The 25,452-nt window shown below is 43.6% G+C and overlaps 3 protein-coding genes across 3 annotated transcripts; 1 reads left to right on the top strand and 2 right to left on the bottom strand.

The window, feature by feature from the left end:
* Positions 1-1,943: 1,943 nt before the first annotated feature.
* si:dkey-202e22.2 (netrin-4) lies at positions 1,944-12,244 on the top strand. The gene is made up of 10 exons (XM_012862136.3): positions 1,944-2,470; positions 4,902-5,368; positions 5,453-5,752; positions 7,322-7,448; positions 7,564-7,752; positions 8,097-8,313; positions 9,869-9,996; positions 10,115-10,183; positions 10,294-10,464; positions 10,557-12,244. Exons 1-10 carry the CDS (start codon positions 2,344-2,346, stop codon positions 10,691-10,693), a joined length of 1,932 nt encoding a protein of 643 aa, XP_012717590.2. The 5' UTR covers positions 1,944-2,343; the 3' UTR covers positions 10,694-12,244.
* A 72-nt stretch (positions 12,245-12,316) lies between these two features.
* LOC105926025 (mitochondrial intermembrane space import and assembly protein 40) lies at positions 12,317-14,631 on the bottom strand. Its single transcript, XM_012862176.3, has 3 exons — positions 14,442-14,631; positions 13,900-13,998; positions 12,317-13,251 (listed from the first exon to the last, which is right to left on the bottom strand). Exons 1-3 carry the CDS (start codon positions 14,461-14,463, stop codon positions 12,899-12,901), a joined length of 474 nt encoding a protein of 157 aa, XP_012717630.1. The 5' UTR covers positions 14,464-14,631; the 3' UTR covers positions 12,317-12,898.
* A 2,277-nt stretch (positions 14,632-16,908) lies between these two features.
* On the bottom strand, positions 16,909-23,865 carry LOC105926024 (SEC61 translocon subunit alpha 1). Its single transcript, XM_012862175.3, has 12 exons — positions 23,608-23,865; positions 22,807-22,874; positions 21,956-22,021; positions 21,778-21,856; positions 20,759-20,890; positions 20,537-20,646; positions 20,255-20,408; positions 19,993-20,153; positions 19,706-19,903; positions 18,267-18,458; positions 18,102-18,178; positions 16,909-18,016 (listed from the first exon to the last, which is right to left on the bottom strand). Exons 1-12 carry the CDS (start codon positions 23,612-23,614, stop codon positions 17,830-17,832), a joined length of 1,431 nt encoding a protein of 476 aa, XP_012717629.1. The 5' UTR covers positions 23,615-23,865; the 3' UTR covers positions 16,909-17,829.
* Between the last annotated feature and the right edge of the window lie 1,587 nt (positions 23,866-25,452).

The raw sequence follows: 25,452 nt of genomic DNA, 5'->3' as shown, positions 1-25,452 counted from the left end.
TACCCATCAGGTCTCTCTCAAATCCACACAGGTCCACTGTGAAAACACGGAAATCTCGTTTCTGCATCTCGGGCTGAGCCAAAAAAGCTGACTCTAAATCATTTTAAACCAGCCCGAAAATATGTTCGTCTGTGACTTAAGATAATGAGCAGCAGCTCACATGTTTTAAACAGGAATAAATCCAACCTTTCATGAATATATTCTTGGCATTTTTTGTATTAGAACATGAGTGAAACAAAAATAGAACATGTGAGATGTGTGAAGATAAAGTGGGATTTATTGCTTTGTGTGTGTGAGAGAGAGAGAGAGCGAGAGATGAAAGAAAAAACATTTGCACGTCGTGAACTTTCTCAGATTGTATCACGTTGCAAACAAACACAGAGTGAATGTTCTGTGACACCAGGAAGAGGGAACTCAAGCTTTAAGCACATCTAATCAGACAAAATTTAGAAGATGACGGCAAAATGTGACAGGAAATTGCAACTAAACCATCAGCTTCTTCTGAAACATTGTCCCAGTGAGAACAAGCGTAATAATCATCATCATTTGTTCTTTTGGGCTTTAGTAATTTTATCTTTTTAGTCTTCTTTCAGGAGAAAAGCAGGGAGGCAGGCCTGAAAGCAATTTGTGTGTCACTGTAAACGTTTATTAAAGCCATCCCAATGCCTTGTGTCGATTCCAATTTTCGGAGCTCCTTTCGCTCCCAGTTAAGCCATGAATCTGATCTGACATTGCAACTATTCTCTCAGCTCGGTCTGTGCGAGCCGGGGAAGGATATGGAACATCAAACTCGACAAGGGACTATATGTTTCCTGTGGTTGAAATTCACAAAGGAGTCATGTGTAAGACCTTGTGTTTATGATCCATTGTTACAATAAAAACCGACAAAGGACTCCTAAAGAAAGGGAAGCACGTGGGAAAAAATGGCCCTTTATGGTACTTTATTGTATTGTAACTGCAAGAAACCGAAAGCTGCCAGATTCTTTCGGTGCCACGACACATCAAGCTTTTGAGGACTATTTTGGTTTGGCTGCTCAGGTTTGTCTGCGTTCCACTTCAAAGAGACTTGTATGTGGAATGAGGGCAGCTGAAAAACAAGCGGGAGGGAGCCCATAAACACATTTCCAACCCTCATTATGAACCCCCGGGTAATGAAGTGACCACGTTTGGCACGACGCTGGTTTATATTAGCAGTGTGGGTGAGCCCAGTGTCAGGACCAGTGCACTGCCAATCTTTTGGGGAAGACTGTGCTGTAGGTATACTACATGCCAAAGAGAAAGGAAAATTACAGTACAGTGGCAGTTTTTGATATGGGCAACACGACCCTCTGCAAAGGACAGCAAGGTTTAGGGGGCACACAAAGGCAAAGATGAAAACAAAATCATCTTAGTTGCATCCAGAATGAGTTCTCTATTTCTTCTTTGCATGCCCAGTTAATTAAGGCACCCTTCAGTGATGTGCACAGTCGGGGGCTAGTCACTGAAGTTTGCATGTGAGTCGTAGCATATAATTTTTCAGTATATCGCTGTGTGTTACTGCAGGGATCTGGTTTGCATTTTATCATCTGTACTTCAAAATCTTACATAATTAGGAGGATTAGACCTCATCTTTCATTTGGGATCTATGAGACCTTTAATCTAAAAAGAGCACTTGCAATACTCTCACAGCCATACGACTGATAGAAAACTGATTGAATCTATCTATCTATCTATCTATCTATCTATCTATCTATCTATCTATCTATCTATCTATCTATCTATCTATCTATCTATCTATCTATCTATCTATCTATCTATCTATCTATCTATCTATCTATCTATCTATCTATCTATCTATCATGAACGTCCTAGAGGAGTGAGAAGCTACTGTATGTCAGGTTATGTATAAGGTGCCAAATGGAGATTCTCCCCCAGCGCGTCATCTCTGCAAGAAACGCCCTTGTCCATGTATAAATAAAGGGTAAAGGCAGAGAGAGCGCGTTAGGAAGACAATGTAGAGTGGAGACAAAATCAGTCACAGAACTGTCTGCGTGTTTTTTACATCACAGAAAGAGGCAGCATCACATTAAGAGCAAAATGGACGATGAATAAAAATAAAGAAAACAACCGTTTATTTTTGTTATTGTTTTCATCCTTTTCCATCCTCCTGTTCCCCTGCGATGAACCATCCGTATCTGCCCGGGATCCCTTGATGGTGCATTAACTTGGTGGTTTCGCCGTGTTTCAGAGGGATGCTGGTTGAATTCTCTCGGCTTCGCCTGGACCACATTGCGTAATCGGCGGAGAGATGTCCTTTTGGCGCATTGAGAGGACGCGTGCTTGGGGGAAGGAGTTCTGCGCACCATGCGTGCTGTAACCTCAGGAGCAATAAAGATGACGGTGTCCAACGTGCCGGACAGCGGAGCCGGAGGACAGCACATGCTGGTGGCGTTTGGATGGCTTCTTTTAGTCGCGACGCGCAGCGGAGCAGGTGAGGAGCGCCGCCGTCTTCCTCGGGTGATGCTGTTCGTCTGATCCTTGTTTCTGAGAAGAAACCCCCGTGATGTTGATTCAATTTCCACAGCTGCTGTCCCGTGTTTTTCCCGTGTCAAAAAAAAGAAAAAGAAAAAAAAAAGTCACAGTCACACAACTGGTTTGTGTGCTTCTGTCCGATCTGTGTAATCTGAGAAACTCTCGATGCTGCTCAGATGGAGAGAGATGGATTATGTTACAACAGCAGCGGTGACACCATGGTTATGCAAATTAATAATTCAGCAAAAAACACAACGAGGTGGACTTTGGTTTTTCAGTAAAACTGTATTTCTGGGATTTTGTGTGACAGACCGACATGGAGTGGTGCGTAATTGCTGTATGTGAAGTGCAAGGAAAACGACACATTTAGAAAACGTTACAAATATAAATTTGACAAGTGTGGAGTGCATCTATATTCAGCCTCTGGATCAATACTACAACCAACTACTACAGCTGGCTCCCTCTGCAGCGTCTTTGCTTATCTGGAGACTAAAATGATTTGCTCAAACCCCCTCTGTTTAGCTGCAGAGGAGCTGCAAACATCTCATTTTTGTGTTTTGTCAGAGAATGTCGGCTCTGTTTCCGTCTGAAATTTGACTCGGCCATCCTAACACATTGATCCTTTGCTTTTATCTTAAACATTCAGTTGTGTTCTTGTGTTTACGTCCTGCTGGAAGTTGAACCTCGGTGCCTGTCTGGAGTGTTTTTGGATGCTTTAGCAGGTTTTCATCCAGTATGGCTGTGTATTCACTTCTGTCCAGCAGTTTAGCAATTTACCTGTGCAGTTTCCAAGGTGATTGTTAAACTATAGACCTTTGCATGGTCTCCCCTGGTTCTTTTATCTGATAATGTAGTGTTTCTGTTGTAGACTTCTGTAGTAACAAAAAGAATCTTCAAACTGTAACTATATTTTACCTTATTTAATCTAAAAGGCAGAGGGATGTTTACAGATTCAGCTCTGGGTTCTCATAACAACACAACGCAACCGGTACCTGAGAACCCCGTTTGTTCTCTCACACAGATATTTTATAGGAAGTATGTGTACACACATTCAGGGGCGTGCACAGTATGATATCAGCGTTCAGTTCATGACATTGGTGGAGAAGATCATGCTGTAATGCAGACGTGTCCTTGCTGACACATTTTCCATAACAGTCATACTATCCAATCCAAGTATGTCAGGCTCTGGCCTCCAGAGTTTGTTTTTCTGTAATTTCCATGGTAACCACCTTTGCAGTCCAGTCTCTGTAATTTCATAATCTCCAACATGATCTACAGAGCACTTTTCCACACTTATGCTGTGTCTATGGCTTGTCGCTTCAAGCAAGACTTTGGTACGGGTTAGCTTCAACAATAGGGTGCAAAAATCCAGCCTACCAGTCATAAGTGTGGACTCACCTTTGTCATTCAATGGCTTTTCTTTTTCTGATTTCCATGATATTCTACATTACAGATACATAGTGAAGACATCAAAGCTATGACTAGAAATTCTATAGAATTATGTATCAAACACAAAAACATCTTGTATATTATAACTGCAGTGTATTGCTCTTGTTGACAGATGCTCGCACCTGAGCTGTGGATCTCTGCACCTCCTCCAGAGTTACCATGGGCAGTTTTTTTTTTTTTTTTTTTTTTTTTTTTTTGCTTTTTCAAATGATGCCTGGGCTTTCCATTTTTGGATGAGGGATTGACCAGTGCTCTGCGAGATGTTTAAATACTGTTCGCCGATTGTGCTTGGCTTGCCAGCTTTCCACAATATCATTTAATTTAATTTAATTCACAGCAACGTATCCTGTAGAGTTACTGCAATTTTTCTGAGCTGTATGAAAATGAAATTTCGTTCTGTATGCACTCTGTGCATACAAAATGACAATAAAGAAAGTCTAAGTCTAAGTCTAATAGCATGACCCTAATTTAAAGTTCTTTATTCCTGACCAGTCTGCTCTGTTTCTTGGTCTTCATGGTGCTAATCATTCACAAAGGTGCTCTTGTAAACCGCTGAGGCCTTAAAAAATGTTTTGTATTTATATACGGGTGGACTTTATTTACTTTACCTGGACTTCTGAGGGCAGTTAGTTACATTGAGTTTTATTTACAGGTATCAGTGTAAAGGGGGCAGAAGCACAAATATCCAAAACAGAAGATTCCTTATGCAAAAAAAAAAAAAAAGGATTTAAATGAGTATAGTTTCCTTTTATTTTGTGATCTTTCTGTTGTTTTCCCTCCACTTTGTGTTGGTCTATCACATAAAATCCCAATTAAAAATGCTGAGGTTGGTGGTTTTAATGTGACATATGGGAAAAAACCCTCAACTGGTGCAAATACTTTTGCAAGGTATTGCATTCTCTCTCTTTTTTACTAACCCTTTCACACTCTGTTTGTTCCAGTTTCCAGATGTGTAGACCAAGCCTGCAGCCCACCCATTGGGAATCTGGCTAGTGGCAGGGCGCTTCTAACCCGCCCAAACTGCTGTATTAACCACAATTTCCACCAAAGTTTGTGCCCCCGTGCTTCATGCCAAGAGGACGCTCACCCTCCTTCTCACATGACCGATGACCCATTCTTGCATCCGGACACCTGGTGGGCGTCAGGAGGAGGCAACGCGGAGCAGGGGGAAATCCGGTTGGACCTGGAGACGAAGTTCTGTCTGTCTCATGTAGTTTTGGTGTTCAGGTCCCCCAGGCCCGCTGCCATGGTCATTGAGCGTTCTGCTGATTTTGGAAAAACCTGGGAGGCTCTCAGGCTATTCGCTCATAACTGCAGGGTGGAATTTGACCTGGACGATGATTCAAATCGGCCGGGCTCACTGTGCACATCCCGTTATTCTAGCCTTCAACCCTGCAGTGGAGGGGAGGTAAAAGAATTTGCCCAAGGATGTGAAGCATTTTCAGAATTTAACAGCCAGTGCCATTTACATCTCTCCTTTCCGTTCTGCCAGGTAATCGTACGTTCTCTGGACCCAAGCAGCGCTAAAACCTTTGACCCCTACAGTCCGGAGGCCCTTGTCCGCCTGACCGTCACAAATCTGCGCATCAGACTGCTGAAAGCTCAGGCTTGTCCCGTGTCTCTGAAGTCCTCTGTGGAGTGGACAAACCCCACAGCCACATCAGAAAACCCACCCCCAGCACCGTACGCTATTTATACGTTACTGGCCAGAGGGACGTGCCTCTGTCACGGGCACGCCGAGCATTGCTCACCGTATAAAGGCGGCAGAGACGACAGACAGCACAGTGACATGGTGAGTGGTTTATCTTGCATCTGTGAAGGCGAGGGACTAGGAAATAAAACAGTGGGTCTGATGTTTTCTTTTGAATGATGTCAATACAAGGGGGGATATTATCCGAAAAGCAAAGGCATCAGGCTTTAAGTCATGTATGACGTAGAGTTTCATCTGTACGGCCCTGACAGACTCCAGTTGGTTCAGAATCCTGCCTGCTCCTGTAATCATTACCAGAACACCCTCTATTAACTCTATTCTGGTACTTCTATTCTTCAAGATCTATGTTGGCTACCAGTTTTATACCGTATTCACTACAAAATCCTACTCCTCACGCTTAGTCCAAAACCTTTGTCCTTCATGCCTGCCTGAGCCTGCCTCATCTGCTTCAACACGCCCAGGTCCTCCTCCTCCTCCTTCCACCTCACTCAGCCTAGTTCCCGTCTGACCGCATGGGATACAGAGAATTGAGGCTACCGAGATGCATCTCATCTCGGGAGCTTTCCTTCATCACATACGTATTCATAACACCGGCTCTTTAAACATCCTCAAATCGAGCTGGAGGCACAATCTTGCTAACATCGAATCTATCTTTAATTGCAGCAGCTCAACCTTATAGTGAAGAATTTGCAGCATGTCGCTGACAGGAAGCTTTGAAGATTTCTTCCTCTTCCTTACTATCACCATGACTGCGAGCGGTGGCAAGATAAACAAAGAGTCATCGCCCAGCCTCCCTTTGAACCGTTAAAGTTATTTTAGGCTTTTTAATTATTGCTCTGATATGGGGAAGTTCAAAAGAGGAGCTATTTTGTAGTGGTTGCCCCCTCACTCATGAAGAGCGGCTCACATCTGGCTTCCTCATACGGCATGTTCCCTTGTCTTTCCCATTTTAAAGAGTGTTTGACATGGAAGACATCATTTTTTTAGAAAAATAAAAAAGGTTTCCTTTTGCCGTCAAACAAATGTAATCATGCTGTTGGATTTTTCAAGATTTTTCAAAGCCTGTAAAGTAAATGACCTTCATTTACTTTACAGGCTTTTTCCACATCACCACCAGGCGAGCCAATACATGCAAAAAGGGCTAATTTTTTATATTCTGTGTATCTTATTTATATATTTTTTAATCCCTTTTTTGTTCTCTATCTTGTGCTCGTCTGAGGAGCAAATGTGGGTACAGTACATGTGGATAAAATGACCATCATTGTGACTTTCCACTGTTGTGCCTCACTGCAAAAACAAATCTAAAAATAAGTAAAATGTTCTTAAAGTTAGTCTCTTTGTCCTTGATTTGAGCAGTTAAATAAGATTATCTGCCAATGGAATGAGTATTTTGACCCCTAAAATAAGATAATTAGACATCCTGCACTTGAAATAAGATGACGGAGTTGGATTGTTCCTATTTCAAGTGCTAAAATCTTATTCCATTGGCAAATCATCTTATGTATCTGTTCAAATCAAGGACAAATACACTCATTTTAAGAACATTTTACTTATTTTTGGTTCCGTTTTTGCAGTGCTTAAACTGGTTTCTTGGTGTCTCTGGAGAACAGGTGTCTGTAACAACTGAGCAGAATCTCACGTGCCTTCCAGGTGTTTGGAAAGTGTCTGTGCGTTCACCACACCGAGGGCGATCACTGTGAGAGGTGTGCCCCGCTCTATAATGACCGACCCTGGAGGCCCGCCAACGGCAGCAGTGGCGAGCCAAACCCATGTCAGAGTAAGTCGCCAACAGTACCATCACATTTTCTGACAGAGTTGTGTTTATGACCGGTCGGTTTTCCTCCCTGCAACCTCTACCACCCAACGGTGGCCCCCCACCGCTTCTCTTAAAGAGTGTGAGTGCCATGGCCATGCAGAAAGCTGTCACTTCTCTCTGCGGGCATGGATCTCCTCGGGTGGCGTCAGCGGAGGCGTCTGTGACGACTGTCGACATAACACCGAGGGCCGCAGGTGTCAGCGCTGCCGTCCCGGCTACCACCGACGCCCGTCCGTGCCCCTCAGGTCTCCTCATGCCTGCACACGTAAGACAATGGAAGGTTGGAACGTTATACTTGGGAGGCAAATGGTACAGATGTGTTATTTCGGATGGATGGATGGATGGATGGATGGATGGATGGATGGATGGATGGATGGATGGATGGATGGATGGATGGATGGATGGACAGAGGGACCGATGGATGCTCTCAATCTTTGATTCAAAAGTTACCCATAGTTTTCATGATCACTATATTCCTGATGGCCATATGTCAAGTAGAATATGGATATAGTAGCTCCCTGCTAATATATCGCATGGCCTTCATCAATAGAAGTATAGAAAGAGTTGTTTGGTAAGTACGCCGACCCTTTCTGTATCTGTCCATCTCAGGCTGTTGGTGTGATCCTCGGGGGTCGCTGCCTGCTCCACCTGGAGCCGTCGGACCCCGGTGCGACCCTAAGAGCGGCCGGTGCCACTGTAAGTCTGGTGTAGGGGGCATGAGCTGCGGTCACTGCCTGCCAGGCTACTGGGGCTTTGGAGAAGACGGCTGCAGACCCTGTGTCTGTCCGCACAGCTGCGATCCGACTACCGGGCACTGTCTGATCAGGTAGCCGTCTGAAATCCCTGGCACAAAAGATGGAATCGCGGCTCATAGACGGAATTCACGCTTCCTTCAGTTTGAAATCTAATCCTAGACTGATACAACAATGTATACACTATTTTTTTCATGCTTTTTTACATATATATATATATATATATTAAGAATATTTGCTTTTCGCCCTTTGATTTGATACTTGGTAGGGCCACCTTTTGCTGAAGCTGCGATTCTTTTTTGGTTATATTTGGTTTAGCTCAGACTGGATGAAAAGTATCAGTGTAAAAATCGAGGCTTGGCCCAGATGATCGATTAGGCAAGGCAAATTTATTGGTATATAGCACATTACAGTACAGAGACAACACAAAGTGCTTTATGTGATTAAAACATAGGAAAATAAAAACAGAATAAAAGCAAGTTGGAATAAAATGGATAAAGTTTTAAACAAAACAAAACATGGTTAAATGGAAACTAAAAGCAAATATTAAAAACAGTTGGACTACAAACTTGAACTAATGATGTTTAGACCAATGCCTGGGCTTTGACTAGGACATTCTAATACAGAGCTACGGTACTATGGTTCAGTACCGTAGCTCTGGGAGCATGTTTAGAGTCATCATACTGGAAGAGGACCCTCCACCCTCTCTCAAGTCTTTTTTAGACCTTAACAGGTTTTCTTTGGTCTGTTTTATGCTGTTTGTTCGCTGATCTGAGGCCGTTGGGGCATCAGGTTGCACTTTGGATTTTTATTTTAGGGTATCATAGGAAAAGAGGCTTAAAGCACTTTTTAGTTTTTATGTTAACTTAAATCAGTCCATCCTTTTCTTAGGGCTGGGCAATATGGATTCAAAAATAAATCTCAGATTTTATCACACCAAATCCGATTAATCGATTTTTTCCTCCTTTTTGTTTCATAAAAAGAAATTAAAGAAATGATTTTAAAACCTTGCTTTTATGTCAAGCATTTCGTCAGGGAGTTGACCTGAATTCAAATTGCAGCTAAAAACAAGCTGTGAAACATGCTTGTAAAACAACATGGCAGCCGTGCCATTATAAACAATGAAAATATAACAAAACATTTGCTGCTAGTGTTATTACACATTGAGCTAAGAACAGGCTTCACTGCACTTGTGAACTTGAAACTAAGTTAAAAAAAAAAGTAAATAAGTAAATGAAGTACCTCATATTATGGTAAAAAAAAGTTTCCACATAACAATATTTTGACAATAATTTTGCCTAAACATATATTCAGCATCACATGCTGTTCTCTTCATGGAAACCCAATGAGTGTATTGGCAAAATAAAATCCAGATTTTCCAAAAATGAAATCTTAAAGAATTGTAAATTCGAATTAATCGATTAAATCGATTTATCGCCCAGCCCTACCTTTCGGCCTGTTTTCAGTACTACGCACTACTTTTTTGACTGTCTAACACATAAAATACATTGATGTTTATAGTGTTAACATAAAAAAAAAATGAACAAGTTCTATGGGCATGAATACTCTTGCTGCATCCTTTAGAAAATCTAAAAATTGCTCCCCATGTGTCTTGTTTCACATTTGCAGCTACCCAAATAATCATGTGCTGAATGTCCCTATTGGTGGAAAAATCCCAGATGTGGACCACATCTTCACAGCTGGCGGGGAAGTATCATGGTCGAAGGAGCTTCCCGTCTCTGCTCTACACTACACAGGTGACGCTTAGCTGCACTTTTGGTAACAAGTTGGAGGCAGAGCGGGGGGGGGGGGGGGGGGGGGGGGCGGGGGGGGATGTGGTATCTAAGCATACTAACTTTTATAGTCCTTGCACAGGGAAATGCAGGTGTAAGGAGAAAAGTCTGAGAAGTGTCTCTGACCTCTGCAAGACCAAACATGACTACGGTGAGAAATGGAACCCTGAAGGTTCCCCCTAAATGTAAAGACCCCTTACCGTTGTAATGCGCAGTGTCCGTTGAGCTTTCTTGACCTTCCTCCTTCGTGACCCATGGCAGTGATCAAGGCGAGTGTGCTGTCGGCTCACGACAAAGGCAGTCACGCGGAGGTGCGGGTCAAAGTCCGCGAGGTCCTTCGATCCGGTGAGGCGCCGCAGCGCTTGGGGACGGTCAGCGTGTACCCTCTGTCGTGGACCAGCCGCGGCTGCACCTGCCCGGTCCTAAACCCAGGTAAAGACCTGCCGGAAAACCGCTGCGTCACGCTTCAACGAACGCAAGCAATGGTCTTAAGAGAGCGCCGTTGTACTGTTTTCCCACCCCAGGCGTGAAATACTTGCTTGCTGGCCCAGAGGAGCCGGGAACGGGTCGTTTGTTGGTCACCATGCAGAGTGTGGCGGTTCCATGGACGCCTCGACTAGCTCTGTTTTTATTAGAGGGCTTGAGGAACGGATGTCTATGATCCCAACAGGCGGAACAAAATTCAGAGGACCTAACCTGATATATAGGTGGACTATTCCCCAAAAGGAGCTTTAGAAATTCTGAAAGTGACTGTTGTGAGGTTAGAAACGACCAAAGACCCAAACCAATGGCCAGGTGAGTTCACAACATCGAAGGCATGATAGTGCCTTGGGAGAATATTCCTATGAATGATTTTATGGATCTTATGTGTTGGACTGACAAGTAATGTATTATTGTAAAGTGGGAGGAAATGATCGTTGTCAAGATTATTTTGCAGAAACATCAGACGGGCATCATGTGTATGCAGTCAGCCTCTTTCTGCCAACACTTTGTAAAACCAGCCTTCTCTACAGCTGCATGCCGTTTCATTATGTCGCCAGCTTAGCACATATAGCCTGAAACACCGATTTGCAAGTTCACCTTCTCAATTACATTTAAGTATGATGGGGAATTCAAGCACACAACTGTACTTTGATCTTAGCTAATCCGTTGCATATCCGGGTTAATGTTCAGGGTTGTTGTCCTGTAAACTGTTGGTATGGTTTCTAGTGTTTGGTAGGCTCTAACAGAGTTTCTTTCAGGACCGGCCCGTATTCAACTTCATTCACCTTCATGTGGACTCTGACCCGCTTCCCTTCCTCTGCTGAAGAAAAGCATTCCCACAGCATGATGCTGCCTCTGTCGTGTCTTCCCATTTGGACGGTGTGTTCAGTGTGATGTGGAGTGTTGCCACACGTTTTTACGTAGGCATGAAAATTCAGTGTTCGGTCTTACCAAAGCACGCAGATTTGCTGTGTCCCCGACGTGCAAACGGGACTTCTCAGGTTTTTGTTTAAGGGTTGCTTTTGCCCTGCCACTCTTTTGTAAAGGGTAGATGGAGTACTCAAAGGTTCTCCCACCTGAGCTGTGGACCTCTGCAGCGCCGACACAACGGACGAACAGTTTCAGAAATTATGGTGAATGTTTGCTCCTCATGCCATTTTTTTTTTATTCATGTTTTCTAAAAAACCTCCTTCACAGGACTGGATTTATATTACATTACACACAAGTGGATTCTCTTTATTAATTGGGTGACTTCTGAAGGCAACTGGTTTTGCTGGACCTTATTTAGAGGTATCAGGGGAAAGGGGTCAATTCAAATGCATCCACCACCATTTTTTTTAAACTTGCAAAGCATTTCTTTTTGTTCTGTTTTATAATTATGCACTACATTGTATTAATTATGGAGAATCTCAATACTGTTGGGAGAACCCAGATTTACTTCTGAGACAATACATTGTGATTTGTAATAGGACAAAATGGGAAAAAGTATGAACATAGATGCATGTATGAGGTCTGATTGATGGTTTTGTGCCTAGTTTTTTCCACAATGTGCCCCCCCCCCCAGAAACATGAGATGAAGGGTATGAATCATGTACAATTATGTAAACTTAAAAAGTTTTTGAATTTTATCTATGGGTCTCTGGCCTGTCAGGTCTAGATGACATTCGGCCCAGACATCTCATTCATTTGTCGTCTTTCTCTTCTCAACTAATAAAAAAAAAAAAAAAAACACTTATTTATTCCATAAAATGGGATATTGTTCGTCTTAAAATGAACAAGGAAGGAAAAAAAGAACAAGACGAGCGCTTTAACACAGAATTTATTTTTTCACTAACACCAAGACACCTTGAAATCTTGATGGGGACTTCACAAACCACCATGACGTTCAGTTTGGACAGCAGGACCATTAACGACGCCGCACAGTCGTCGCCTGCTGTTCTAGGCAGGGACGGAGGTTTCTACTCAGAAACATCAGAACACATACATCACAGTGACGGTTTACAGCAGCCACGCTCTTCTTGTTCCACGTATTTTGGTCTCAGGCGACAATAAAGCGTTGATGTTACACATCGAAACATGTCTGGCTGGGGTGAGGGGGGGGGGATACTACTGTTAAAACATCAAGCTATTATAGCTCAAACCAATGTCACTTTGGATTTTAGGTAATTGTTTTTAAAAATAGTGCTCCCGATTAGCTCACATAAACTGCTGTTGCATAGAAAATGAGAGACTTCCAACTTCAGCCCCTGCTCAAGACACGGGGACTACCTTTCAGTGTTTTTTTTTTGTCTTGCACTCTCTCAAGTCCTCCGCTGTTCCGTAAAATGACCATCAGCTGTTCCGAGCCTTCCAAGGCTCAACAAGAGTCCCTCTGCGACTGGCTTTAGCTAGCCGCCTGGTTGTCTGCAAGCGACACGCTGTCTGGTGAACCAGGCGACGCCTCTGCAGCAGAGTCATTCTCGGACAATGAGGCAGAGCCGTCAGCAGCAGCAGCAGAGCCCGATTCGGCTTGGGAGGAGCTTCCTTTGTCTTCCTCCTGGGGATAGAGGTCGGGGTACTTCTGCATGCACTCCTGCATGCCGCGAAACTGCTCGATGCACTCGGAGCCCTTCACTTCTTCCTTGCTGTAGTGAAAGCAGGAAAACGCCTCCTTGAACTGAGAGCCGCAGGGTCCGCTGGCCATGCCGCCCAGGCAGGGGCAGTTCCAGTTTATTTCTCCGCTGGGCAGAATCAGGCCTGCAGAGACGAGACAGTCGCGTCTGTCAGTTTGGGTTATGTGACATGAACATGGTTTATCTGAGTCGATGCGTGCGTGAAGGTCTGTAGTTTACCGAGCATCGCTTGCATTTCTCCAAAAATGCAAGCGTGAATCCTTAGTGACCGCCTTTACTTTTTTTTCTTTAACTGTTTGCTCCCAATATTATTAATAAAAAAGGGAGATTATTATTTGGCCACAATGACAATAATTATGCTTGGCAGGCATCTAGATCAGGCTTTCAAATGTAAGAGCACTGTACCCACTGTAAAGCATGGTGGCGGTAGCGATATGCTGAGTATCTATTTCGTAATCAGTGGTGATGGCGCATTCACCAGATTGAAGGCTAACAAAGGGGGAGGACCTCTTAATTCTTCAGCTTCACAACAAATCAGCAGCTAAAGACGGAGACGACTGGGCAACGATCCCAAACCCAGAGTGATTGGTTCACATGCATCATGGCAAAAACCCAAAATGAACACCCCATTCATGCCAACGGGGAGTTTATAAAAAGACTCCACAGGAACTGAAAAGCGTTGTTACATCCTGACACGGCCAATGGCTTCTATTTAAGTAGTATAGTGAAATAAAAATAAAAACGTATCCATGCAGGTGTATAGAATACTCACCCTGCTCCTCATAGGGATCGTCGGGGTCATCTGCTACCAGCTCAGCGTTGCTGGGGGTCTCGTGGTCTTCCTTGGTCACGAAGATGATCCGATCCTTACCTTCAGAGAAAATGCACCAACAACAACGCTTAGAAGGGCTGAAAGTGAATGTGGTGCGTTAGCCAGTTTCGGTTCACTACAGGACCAAACTCTGATCTGCAACAGTGGCTCCTGTTCCACTGAACCATAGCGTAACACCGCCCCCTGGTGGCCACGCTGGCTCAGAGGATTATTGAGCCTAATTTAACAGCCCTATGGACGATTTACTGTCCATACCCGTTCACACAATAAACATGATTATAACGTATTACAGCAACAAAGTTTATTTCCTGTCTATATTTCCAGCTAGAGGAAGTTTCCTTCCTAAGCCGGCGATCTATAGCACTGGAGGCTGCGGGAAGTTGTCGCTGTTTCTAGACGTTAGCCTAGCACGCAGCACGCTGGCTCCCTGACATTAAGCGGCCCTGGGCCGAAACGTGACCGAAAACAGCGTTAAAAATTACCCTCCTGCTTGCAGTACGACATGTCTGCTGGTGTTCCTGTCCGCGGACCACCGTCCTTCCCGATAAAACACGACTGGAGCGAGAGGCACGCTGAAACAATCGAGATTTCATTTGACAGGCTAGCAGGTGACACACGCTGTGTGACCGCCGGAGAGACTCCGCCCCCCCGCAGCGTCCGCACATTGGCGCACAACAATGACGTCACACAAACGGATTTTAATGAATAAATGCTTGGGGGTTTGTATATATATATATATATATATATATATATATATATATATATATATATATATATATATATATATATATATATATATATATATATATATTATGTAAATGTTATTGTATGTATGTATGTGTTTGACCCAGCTCAGTGGTTTGACCCTCCTTAGCACATATGTTTGTCAATTTATTTGTCTTTCCTCCTGACTATTTACTTTTTTTTATTGTGGCATGCCCCCTGAAATATTTGTTTGTTATTTGTATATTTTATATAATGCTGTTGAACGTGTTTATTCTTTAATTTAAAAAAAAAAATACCCTTGTGGGTTTGCGTCGGTCTCTGAAATTGAAAACCGTAAGCAAGAAGAAGGTGAAAACAAAACCCTGACTACTTCATAAACCGTCTATTATCAATATTAACATCTCAAAATTGTTGTTGCAAATACTGTGGAGAACATGCCGTGCTGATTTTCATAATGAGATCAAGCAGTTTATTGAGACAATTAAAACCGGTCAACAGACCACTGAGAAACCTACTGAATTGCATTCTATTATTAGAATACAGAGCCTCTCCGGTAGTGCTATTTCTTTTTTTAATTATATCTGTTGCTGTTACTTAAGATCTGACATTTTGATGTAAATGTTATTTTCAAAAACAAAACAAAAAAATCTGATGTGCTACAAAAAAAAAAAAAAAAAAAAAAACATTGGATTTTTTTATTTTCAGTTTAAAACCATTTCCAATGGAAATGAACGTTACAGCCACATTTATTGGGATTTGATGTGATCTGAGTTGTGTAATTTAGATTCAAAGTTAACTTTTTGGACTACATGTTAAATGTCAAACAAACACACCATCCCCACGGTGAAACATGGTGGTGGCAGCATCATACTGCGGCACAGAAGGAGACTCGAGTTACACTTAAGAGACTTAAGAGCTCAGGACACTGGTTTATACCCAACACCTCAAGAACATATTGTTTCCACGTTTGACCGCGGTGAAATTGCTTGTGAGACAGACACCGACACCAGCTCGGGATGTAAAATGAAATCAGTTGTTTGTACTGACCAAGCATACCTGGGTAGCTTAAAGCGTGCAAAAGTAGTCTTTAGGTTCTGATAAGAATCGTAGCTGAGTCCAAAAAGTCCAATATCAATCCCTTTGTGAATGACATGAATTAATGTGATGTTGAATGAATCAATCACTCAACGCTCCCACTCAGCCCCACAGTTAACACCCTGCAATATTTTTTGGCATTCATTTACAGAACTGAACAATTAGACATTACCTGAGAAATGAGTGTGCAAACAGGCATTACCAGTGGTGATTGTAACATGTGACAGACCACAAACTTCTCAGCAGCCCTTACCGTTTTTTTAGTTTTTTGGAAAGAAGCCTTTTTTGAGTCTATCAGTTTTTCATTTCTTACTGAAGCGTTTACCTGACTGAAGTGGGCCAAAGAGGGCTTTACCCGGGTAGGTGGGCTCTGTGACAATCCGTCTGGCCCTTCTCTGGACTTGTACAGGGTAAACCATGTCCAGGTATTGTAGACGACATCCCACAATGCAATGCGCTGTCCTCAACACCTGTGGCAGACCCTTCCTCTCCTTTACTGTGCAGCTCCCAAACACGTTATGCTCAGACATATGCTTTCAACAGCTGTCTGGTATACTCTTATCTTCAAGATGCTTTTTTTTCACAAACCTCTAACGGCTTTGGAGTTCAACTGGAACCGTTTTTTTTTTTTTTTAACTAAAACTCCTGAAAACAACTGTTGCCCAGGTTTGGGTCCTAAAAATGTGGATACATACAAAGACACAATTCAGATTTAACATATATAAACAGGTGAAAATTGCCTTTTTTTTTACTTCCACTTTAACAACTATTTGTCATTTTGTGTTTGTCTATCACAGTTCCAGTCAAATGCACAAGCTGTGAACTCTAAAAAATGTCATGTGGTATGAATACTTGTGGAAGGCACTGCCCAAAGCAAATTGTTCTACTCAGGCACGCTGCCCTCTGGTGTAGCTGAAGGGACCGTCCAACAGATGATGCCAACCACCTAGGAGCAAATAGCGGCTGCTTTTGCAGAACACCTGTTATCCGGTTTGCTAAATTCTGTTCTACACCGACTTTTATACAAGTTGATCAGAATTGTACCGTGCATTATTTTTTGCACACGGTAGTTCATTTCATAAATGTCTGTTGAAGTTTAACATGAGAAGAAAATGAAACCACAAACTGTGTTGGAAAACATTCTTTTTTGTTTTTTTAATAACACAATTATGTCTTACATAAGGTAAAAACAAAAATGAACCCCTTTCTTAGCCCTATCAAACCCACCCTCATCCCGACCATCCCGGCAGTTTTTCAGCAGCGAATCAGTCTGGGAATAAAAGAGCATGATGACACAAACGAGTTCTGCTGAGGGCCCAGGGCCAGTGGACAGACGCTGTACCCAGCGTAAAGACGGGTGCCGATATAAACAGTCTGTGATTTAAAAAAAAAAAGAAAAAAAAAAAAAGTAAAATGAACGTTACAAATAAGTTTGTCTGAGATAACCGGAGACACTTATGAGGAGTACCAGCATATTCTCGGTATGCTTTCCACATCCTGGACTCCGGGCTTTTTTGGAACCTCAGACATGGTTGACGGGTGGTTTACATGGCATGGCTTTCTAGCGGCTCCCCTCCCCCCCCCCAAAAAAATGTCCACACACACAAGGCTTTCAGCTTGAGATCAGGATTCACATGCTGTTGCTGTCTTAGTGTTCCTTATAACGCCTACAATGAAAAATGCCTGAGGTAAGTCAAAGACAGCCACTCACAACAGTGTGCTTTTAAGCGTTTTTAGGCCGGTAAGGCAGCCAGAGGGTGATTCAGGCAGCCTGCAGAGACCTCGACAGAAAAAAAAAAAAAAAGATTGATGATAACCAATACTATGCTTAACCCTGAAAGTAACCAAAACACTTTTCTTAAGCTGGAGCTGTATGGTGGAAAGCAAAAATGGTGGAGTTAAAAAAAAAAAAAAAAAATACAGACTTATCCCTGCTGTGAAATACACTGATAGGAGGAGGTCGCAACAAAAAAATTTGCAAAATAAAAAAAAAAAGAATTGGTGGATTCTTTGTATCTCGTGGGTGTCAGGAGATTGGCATATTTGATATTAGAAAAGCAGCGCTCCCATACTGCCCACTTCGCTCTGCTCTTTCACAAAGATCTCAAAGTACTGGTAGATAATGGTGACGGCCAGGAGGATTCCTGTCCCAGATCCGATGGCTCCCAGGAAGTCGGCCATGACAGACAGCCCTCCTATACAGAGCCCTCCAAATGCAGCAGCTGTGGGGATATACCTGCAGATACGCACCAGAATTAGCCAAAACAAAAAAGAACACCAGTCTACCATCACTGCTGCATAATACCAACTGGGTCTGGTACCTGTTAAGTTCATGGACCATGGAGGTCTCCCTGTGTCCCCTCATCACCATCTGCTGCTCCTTCAGCTGCTTTGCCACCTGAGAAGCACAACATGACATCACACGCTGTTACCGCTGTCAAACCCAGCAGGAGGCCAAGCTGTGCGGTGCAGCGAACGGCGCTTACGTCTTTGGCTGAAGATCCCGACACCTCGATCCAGGTCTTTGAGAAGAAGGCACAAGAGCCCAGCATGAAGACGATGTAGATGACGGCGTGCACTGGGTCATCCAGGACAGAACCAAACGACTCCGGAGGAGAAAGGTAGTAGCAGAGACCGCCCACCGGGTAGGCCCGAGCTGGTCCCCCAGTTGAAGTGTCCTGGAAGCGTTTTGGTTTGGTCAAAAATCACGTCACATGTATGACACCCTTTTAAACGTCATCAGCATTAAGGCCTAATCCTTGGTCTTAAAGCTGCGTCAGAACCTAAACTAGTTTTTCAGTGCCCTGCAAAAAAGTGATCGCACCCCTGGAAGATAAGCGCAGTTTGTCAAGTTCTAACCAAAACCTCCAGCATGCTCTAAGGTTTAATGTGAGGGACCAACACAAAGAAGTGCATGATTGTTAAATAAAAAGATACATGGCTATAGTCCATTCTTTTTTCAACAAATACAATCAGCAGAGTGTGGTGCGCATGTTTACTCAGCCTCTCGGACTCTTTGAAGAAACCACTTTCTGTGCATCTACACCTGAAAGTCTGTTGGGGTAAGTCCCTACGACCTGTGGACGTCTGGAGACTAAAAGTCTGGCCCATTCTCAAATAAACAACTCAGTCAGGGTGAGTGGTGGATCTCTGTACCAGTCACCAGTCAAGGTCTTCCTCCCAGTATGAGTTCAAGGTGACGTGCCACAGTGTTTACATGTAGGCCAAATGGCTTCAACTCTGTCTGATCCGACCAGGGGACACACTTCCACACGTTTGGGGAGACTTGTAAATAGGACAGCTTCTAGTTTTCCTTCAACATCAGCTTTCTTCATACCACTCATCCATAACAGACACATCTGTGTCGCGCACAGCTAATAGCTTTCCTGTTGACACATTCTCCCACCTGAGCTTTGGATCTCTGCAGCTCCTCTAGAGTTGCTAATGGCCTCTTTGCTGCTTCTCTGGTTAACAATCTCCTCGCCCAGTCAGTCAGTCAGTCTGGACGGACGGCCATGTTTTGGTCCGTTTCCAGTAATGCTGTGCTCATCATATTTTCAGATGATGGACTGAGCAGAGCTCCACGATGCCTTCAAAGCTTAGGCTATTGTTTTATGATCTAAACCGAGTTAAACCTCTCTCCAACTTTGTCTCCGACCGTCTGCTGTGTGCCCCGGTTTGTCGACATGTTCTCTAGCAAGCTTGATTTGTTTCTAATCAAACTGCCAACAACCTGAAAGGATCATGGATACATGCAGCAGATGGACTGACAGATGTCTCCTCTTCCTGTCGAGCTACTTTGTGTAGGCCTTTCACAAAGAACCCCAATAAACGCCAAAGCCAGTTGCTGTAATGTGACAAAATGTGGAAAAAGCTCCAGGTCTATGAACGGCGTCATGTCACATAATGCCCATAATATACTTACAGACCAGGTTCCGAGGAGATTGACCAGGAAGTTGCCGCTGAAACGCGTCGACAGCATCTGGGAAATCACGTACAGATTGGACACTAAGGCAGACTGCAGGATGATGGGGATGTTGGAGGTGTAGAAGAGTTTGATGGGGTAGGTGTTGTATTGGCCGCGGTAGCGAGCCGACTTGATAGGCAGGTCCACTCTGAAGCCCTGGCGACGCGGCAAAAAAGACGGGAGCGTGAACATGCGATTTAAACTCGTTTGGCACGACAGAAGCTGATGTGGCGTCGCAGCCGCACCTGGAAGTATATCACCACAGCAAACACGAAGACGGTGGCGATGAGGTTCATGAGGTTAGGCAGGTTTTGTCTGTAGAAAGCTTCCCTTAGGGCGCGCACTTTGTCTGAGCGGGTGGCCAGCAGATGGAACAGAGCGATGATGGCTCCCTCAAACTCAGTGCCTGGAGAAACACACACCGTCCGCTGGTTTAATCGCCGTCACACGGCGGAGACACACGACTTCTCCTACTTCTAGGTGTAAAAAGGGACAGTTTGACGGTACCTCTGCCGGTGTTGACAGTAGTAGGGCTGAAGGCCTTCCAGACAATGGTTTCACAGATATTGGTCGCAATGAAGAGAGAGATACCAGATCCTAGACCATAGCCCTTCTGGAGAAGCTCATCCAGGAGCAGCACTATCAGACCTGCAACAAAGAGCTGGGGAGAAAAAAACAACAACAAAAAAGGCCATGAAGGTTAACAAGGATTCATTTTCACTTTCCAAGTCTAAAACTGAAAAAAAAAAAAAAAAACATCAACTATATTTTACTATGATTAGTAATAACCTGAATGATGATCAGCAGGCATATGCCAGCACCCATCTCTGAAGGGTCTCCATACATGCCGGTCATGACGTATACGATGGCCTGTCCAATGGTGATGATCATTCCAAACACTGCACAAAGCATAGAAAAGAAAAACGACTTTAAACAGAACAGAATAACAACATAAACACAAATAAGGTATCAAATGAAGACGTCCACAGAAGATGTCCAAAGCAGGCGTACGTTTCTGAGCTCCGTTGAACAGAGCTCTGTCTTTAGGAGTGTCACCGACTTCGATGATCTTGGCGCCAGCCAGCAGCTGCATGATCAGGCCTGAGGTGACGATTGGCGAGATCCCGAGCTCCATCAGGGTACCTGGGGACCAAAGACAAGGATCAGCATCGGCACCAAAGAGCTGCCAGCGGTCGACCTTCGTCTCGTAGCGTAAGACAGCGCCCCCTCTAGTCCTCTCTTATCTGATTTTATTACACAGGAAAAAATAACAATGCACCAATCAGGATCTTGTGGTCGATTTTTAGCTTTTAATAAACAGCTTGACTCACCAATACTGATTTCAGCTGGTTCTAAACTATACCATAGGAAGATAGAAATACAACCTCCCTGCTGGAGCACTTATTTATAATGAAGGCAGAGGTGACATTACTGCTAGTGTTACTACCAATGCATTGAGTGAGCATTACCCCGAGAATAGGGACCTTAACAGAACTCTGAAACATCTTGAGGTCTGTCAACATTTCCAGACCCAGCATGCTTTGCAACAGAGGTTTATAACTCAAAGGGATGAAACAAAGACATTTTGTAGTACTCTATTGAGCCTTCCTGTTATCCGCTGATAGTCCTGCACTCTCTTACAGCCAGAACAAATCACACACGTCGTAGAAAATAGCTTCCTTTTAAATGTTCTTTTTTTTTTATTATACATCTTTGTGCTTCCTCTAGATTGAAACATCTCACTGATGCATAAAGTTGATACGTTTCAGTTTCCTTCCTGCAGCGACATTTTCCACACTGAAGAATGCTGCTGTTAAAGGGAGCTAGTAGCAGAAAGTAACTTTGTGCTCACTGATCGGGACACTTTTTTATGATTTTTTTTCCCGGCCAGTACAGCACCAGTCTGCGTGGACCAGGCTGAAGTCAGCGTCATCAGTCACCAGACAGATTCCCTGTGGCTCTCCGGAAATCAGGGCTTCTTGTGCTTTCTCTAACGTACCTAGAGAGACGCAGATATTTGACATACACACCTCTGTTGGAGGCCAGGATGACTCTCATCCAGTAGAAAGGGTCGGCTGAATCTGATGACATGATGCCAAAGAGTGGGATCTGAAAAACAAAAACATCAAAACAAAAATGTTACATAATGTCCCCAAAAAGAAGATGTCGGGACAAATCCTCACTTCACGTTCATCGGTGTATACTAACCTGGCAGCACACCAGGAAGATGAATAACGTGATGGCGGTCCATAGTACTTTTTCCCTGAACTGAATCTGCAACAACAAAAGCGGGGGAATAGTTGAGACAGTGTGAGAGACACATTCAGAACGGCACCAGTGAGTCTGCGGCCGTCGTTTGGCGTCCAATCGCTTGACTTCTGATTCAACCACCATCATCACCCTTCCATCCAAAACTTCTGAGAGGCTGAAAGAAATTAATTTTACACTTTTCCCCTCTCTGGTACCATTAGCGAGTACTGTTAAAATTTAGGTTAAAGTTGTGCATGAGTTACATGAAGATAAAGCAGAATTTTCTTTAAAACCAATCAGCATTTATTTCCCAAAAGAAAACTCAACAGGTTGGATTTCGTAACCTGCGCAACATCCAGCAGCCGTCAAAAGTCGGAAATAGTTTTGATACCAATTTAAGAACTTATCTACAATATTTACTTTGAAAAGACATTACAATCAGAATGTCTTCTAGTTCCACGAAATAATGTTCTCTATTTCTCTTTTTTAACACTGAAAACACAATAAGATCTAAGAAAAAAATAAAAAAATAAAATAAAAATCACTGCAACTACGTTAAAGTTTAGTTACCACTTAAAAAGTAGACACATTCAACAAAGATGGAATGTTTGACATCATCTAACATAGCATTTCAAATTACAATATGTTTCTGTGATTTTAATTCAGACAAATCAACTTAAATTTCCAACTTTTAAAATGACACCTCTATTTTTAACCTGCGAGACCCTTGATCTTCTGACAGACGTGACGCTAAGAAACTTAGAAATCCACCAAAAAAAAAAAAAAAACAAAGGGGGGCGAGAGCTTACCTTTCTTTCTGGTTTCTGAATCTCTGGCAGGACTGCGCAGAAAGGCTTGATGACTTCCAAAAATTTTACTGCAGGGAGGAAAACAGAGCATGTGGGTTACAGCAAATGTAAGGACAGGCAGCTTTCTTTGGCTGCGTCAGCAATATTTTAGTTTGACCTCCACCTATGCGAGCAGGTGAGCGCTGATGCAACGTCATCACTAACCAGCTGCCAACATAGCACAACAACACTGAGGTGTGTAACGGGTTGACTCTGAAACATTGTGGAGAAAAGCCTCTGGTTGTCCCCCCCTGCAGCCCCTTTTCACACCGTTTCCAGCTTCTGGGTTGACCCTGCCAGCCCCCCGGTTGCTGCCCGGAGCAGCAGCCCGGGGGTCCCGTTAGCGCTGCCCAGACAGTGGGCTCAGTTAGAGAACATGTCAGACAGAAATGCTTCAAAGCCAATCAAAAGAGAGGCCACCAGGTGTGCCTTTCAGGTCAGCTGAGTTAACGTTAGCTAGATGCTAACTTCAGGGTTCTGCCTCAAACCAGGACAAAAGCGTCCAAAAAACCCCCCCGCGGACTTTATAACCCTCCCCGCGACCCGTAGACCCTGGCTGCGGCGACGTGCGGAGGGCCAAAGCTTTAAACCGGGGCTCCATGCGAGGAGGCTCAACTTTCCAACCCCAACCTGGCGAAGGTTAGCTAACTAGCTTCCCTGCGAGAGCTCACTCTTTCACGCCCGTCCGGTTGATAAACGCAGCAGCCTGCCGTGCTACCTTTGAGAGGGGCAGACAGGAGGAAGAGAGAGGAAGGTACTCACTCCCCATGGTGTCCTCGGAGCGACTCCTGCTGTGTGGCTGTTAACAGTTCGAGTGCACAGAGGAGTCAGTGTGGCTCCATCAGCCGCTGCGAGAGGAAAGAGGGAGCCGGAGAGACACGTCACCAGACAAGCCGCAGGCACACGTCACTTCTCCGACGGGCAGACGGAGGGCCACGCTGTGCACCGCGGGCGGCACGCGCACCTGTCTGTGGAGCGCGCGCCCTTTAGGGTGACGCGAGGACCATTTCGACGCGACAAATGCATGTTTTTGTTGAACGTTTTGCGTTTTAAATCGGCTGCTGTTTATTCACAAAGTCCTCCTTTCCGCTAGGGGGCGACCCGTTCACGAGGTGACCGGCGGCTGTGATTTGGAGACTTTCCATTTTCAGCCAGCCAGCCCCACCTATCTGATTAAAGCTGCAGATCAGCGGGACGGTTCTTTTGTGTACCTTTTGCTTTGCGATCAAGCAAGTGAAAACAAAAAAAGAAAAGCCTTTGATCCAGCGATAGAAAGTTATCTTCATACAGGGATCAGGAGAAAAAAAATTGTAAACTGATTTCTATGAGGCATTTATCTCTCTTTTTTCTTATTTATTACAAATCGTGGAACAGGTTATATCCAATAGGTTTACAAATGTTCCCCTGCTTTGAGTTACGGCAAGGAAACCCTCGAAGTGGTCAAGGTTTATAAATCTGTTTAAAACTTCACATGAACACACGAGCACGTTAAGCTATGGCATTGTTTATTCAAAACAATGCCATAGTCTGCCTTATTTGCAGACTGCAAAAAAATGACACGACGATGCTTCTTGTTACCCCTCATTCTCGGAGGGGTGTCCATTTCTCAAACCTCCAGCAGGCGGAGCTGGAGCCAAACCCACAGTGCACACTGATGGTGGTTTCTACATGCGAATAACGAAGACTATCAACCAAACTGCATATGATAAATAAATAAATAATGAGATGGAAGGGTCATAGTGTGTGCAGCTGAAGAAGCTGGTGACATTGCACTGTCAATAAACTTCCCTTTATCCCATTTAATCTCGCTAAATGTTTATGTTTTTTCCCCATAGGAAACATAGGGCTCATCTGTTCTATTTTGGGTGAAATGAATGTTGCTGGGGTTGTTGCTCCAAAGTGACAACACTGGCACGGCTTCCTTCAAAACGGGCTCTTTAATAAATGCCGTGAAAACTACAAAATAAAGACAAGCTTTAGAAATGGATACATTTACAGACAGTCAGGTGACACATACTGTAACAAAGTTACCTCGTGACCGCCTGCCACTTCGGAGGTCTTAAATAGATTAATTCTTCTTTGTCCACTCTAAATTAAATATTAAGTAATTAAAACACCATAACCAATAAATTTACAAAATATTACAAACATAAATACAAATACCTTTACAGCTACAGGAACTACGAGACTGCTACTCTTTCCCAGATTTCTGCTCCTTCTCTCATGCAAATCTCGCGATAACTTTCAACAAATGGTTTCAAAAGAAATAAAATACAATAATTTTACATAAACCTCAAAATTTGAACTAAACAACTTAAAATACATAATCTGAAATAAACATACATTTTTCCAAGAAATAAATCATTTCACTGTCACTTACACTCCCACCAAAATCACTAATTTGTTTCAATGTGATTTTTCAATGAATGTCAGAATTAAAGTCTGTTTTACTCTGTATTAGTCTCAAGTAACGTCACTACCCTATGAATAGGTCTTTCTAAATATATCAACCTTGTCAGTGGTTTTCCTTTGTCAAATGTCGTTTCACTTGTCTTTAGTTTCACCTTTCGAACCTTGCCGTCTGGGCTCTCTAGAGTCTCTACTACT

The sequence above is a fragment of the Fundulus heteroclitus genome, chromosome 20 (assembly GCF_011125445.2).
Source record: "Fundulus heteroclitus isolate FHET01 chromosome 20, MU-UCD_Fhet_4.1, whole genome shotgun sequence".
Lineage (NCBI taxonomy): Eukaryota > Metazoa > Chordata > Actinopteri > Cyprinodontiformes > Fundulidae > Fundulus > Fundulus heteroclitus.
Note: the sequence above shows the minus strand (reverse complement) of the source record. Positions and strands in the feature narration are given on the sequence as shown.

Excerpts from the sequence above, each read along its gene's own strand:
- si:dkey-202e22.2 (XM_012862136.3), top strand. The coding sequence starts at position 2,344 with ATGCGTGCTGTAACCTCAGGAGCAATAAAGATGACGGTGTCCAACGTG. Across the intron at positions 7,753-8,096 it reads GTCTCCTCATGCCTGCACAC|GCTGTTGGTGTGATCCTCGG; the intron begins GTAAGACAATGG and ends TGTCCATCTCAG. Across the intron at positions 10,465-10,556 it reads CTGCCCGGTCCTAAACCCAG|GCGTGAAATACTTGCTTGCT; the intron begins GTAAAGACCTGC and ends TTCCCACCCCAG.
- LOC105926025 (XM_012862176.3), bottom strand. The coding sequence starts at position 14,463 with ATGTCGTACTGCAAGCAGGAGG. Across the intron at positions 13,999-14,441 it reads GTCGTACTGCAAGCAGGAGG|GTAAGGATCGGATCATCTTC; the intron begins GTAATTTTTAAC and ends TTTTCTCTGAAG. Across the intron at positions 13,252-13,899 it reads CGATCCCTATGAGGAGCAGG|GCCTGATTCTGCCCAGCGGA; the intron begins GTGAGTATTCTA and ends TCGTCTCTGCAG.
- LOC105926024 (XM_012862175.3), bottom strand. Across the intron at positions 22,022-22,806 it reads TTCAGAAACCAGAAAGAAAG|ATTCAGTTCAGGGAAAAAGT; the intron begins GTAAGCTCTCGC and ends TTGTTGTTGCAG. Across the intron at positions 19,904-19,992 it reads CTGTGGTGATATACTTCCAG|GGCTTCAGAGTGGACCTGCC; the intron begins GTGCGGCTGCGA and ends CCGCGTCGCCAG.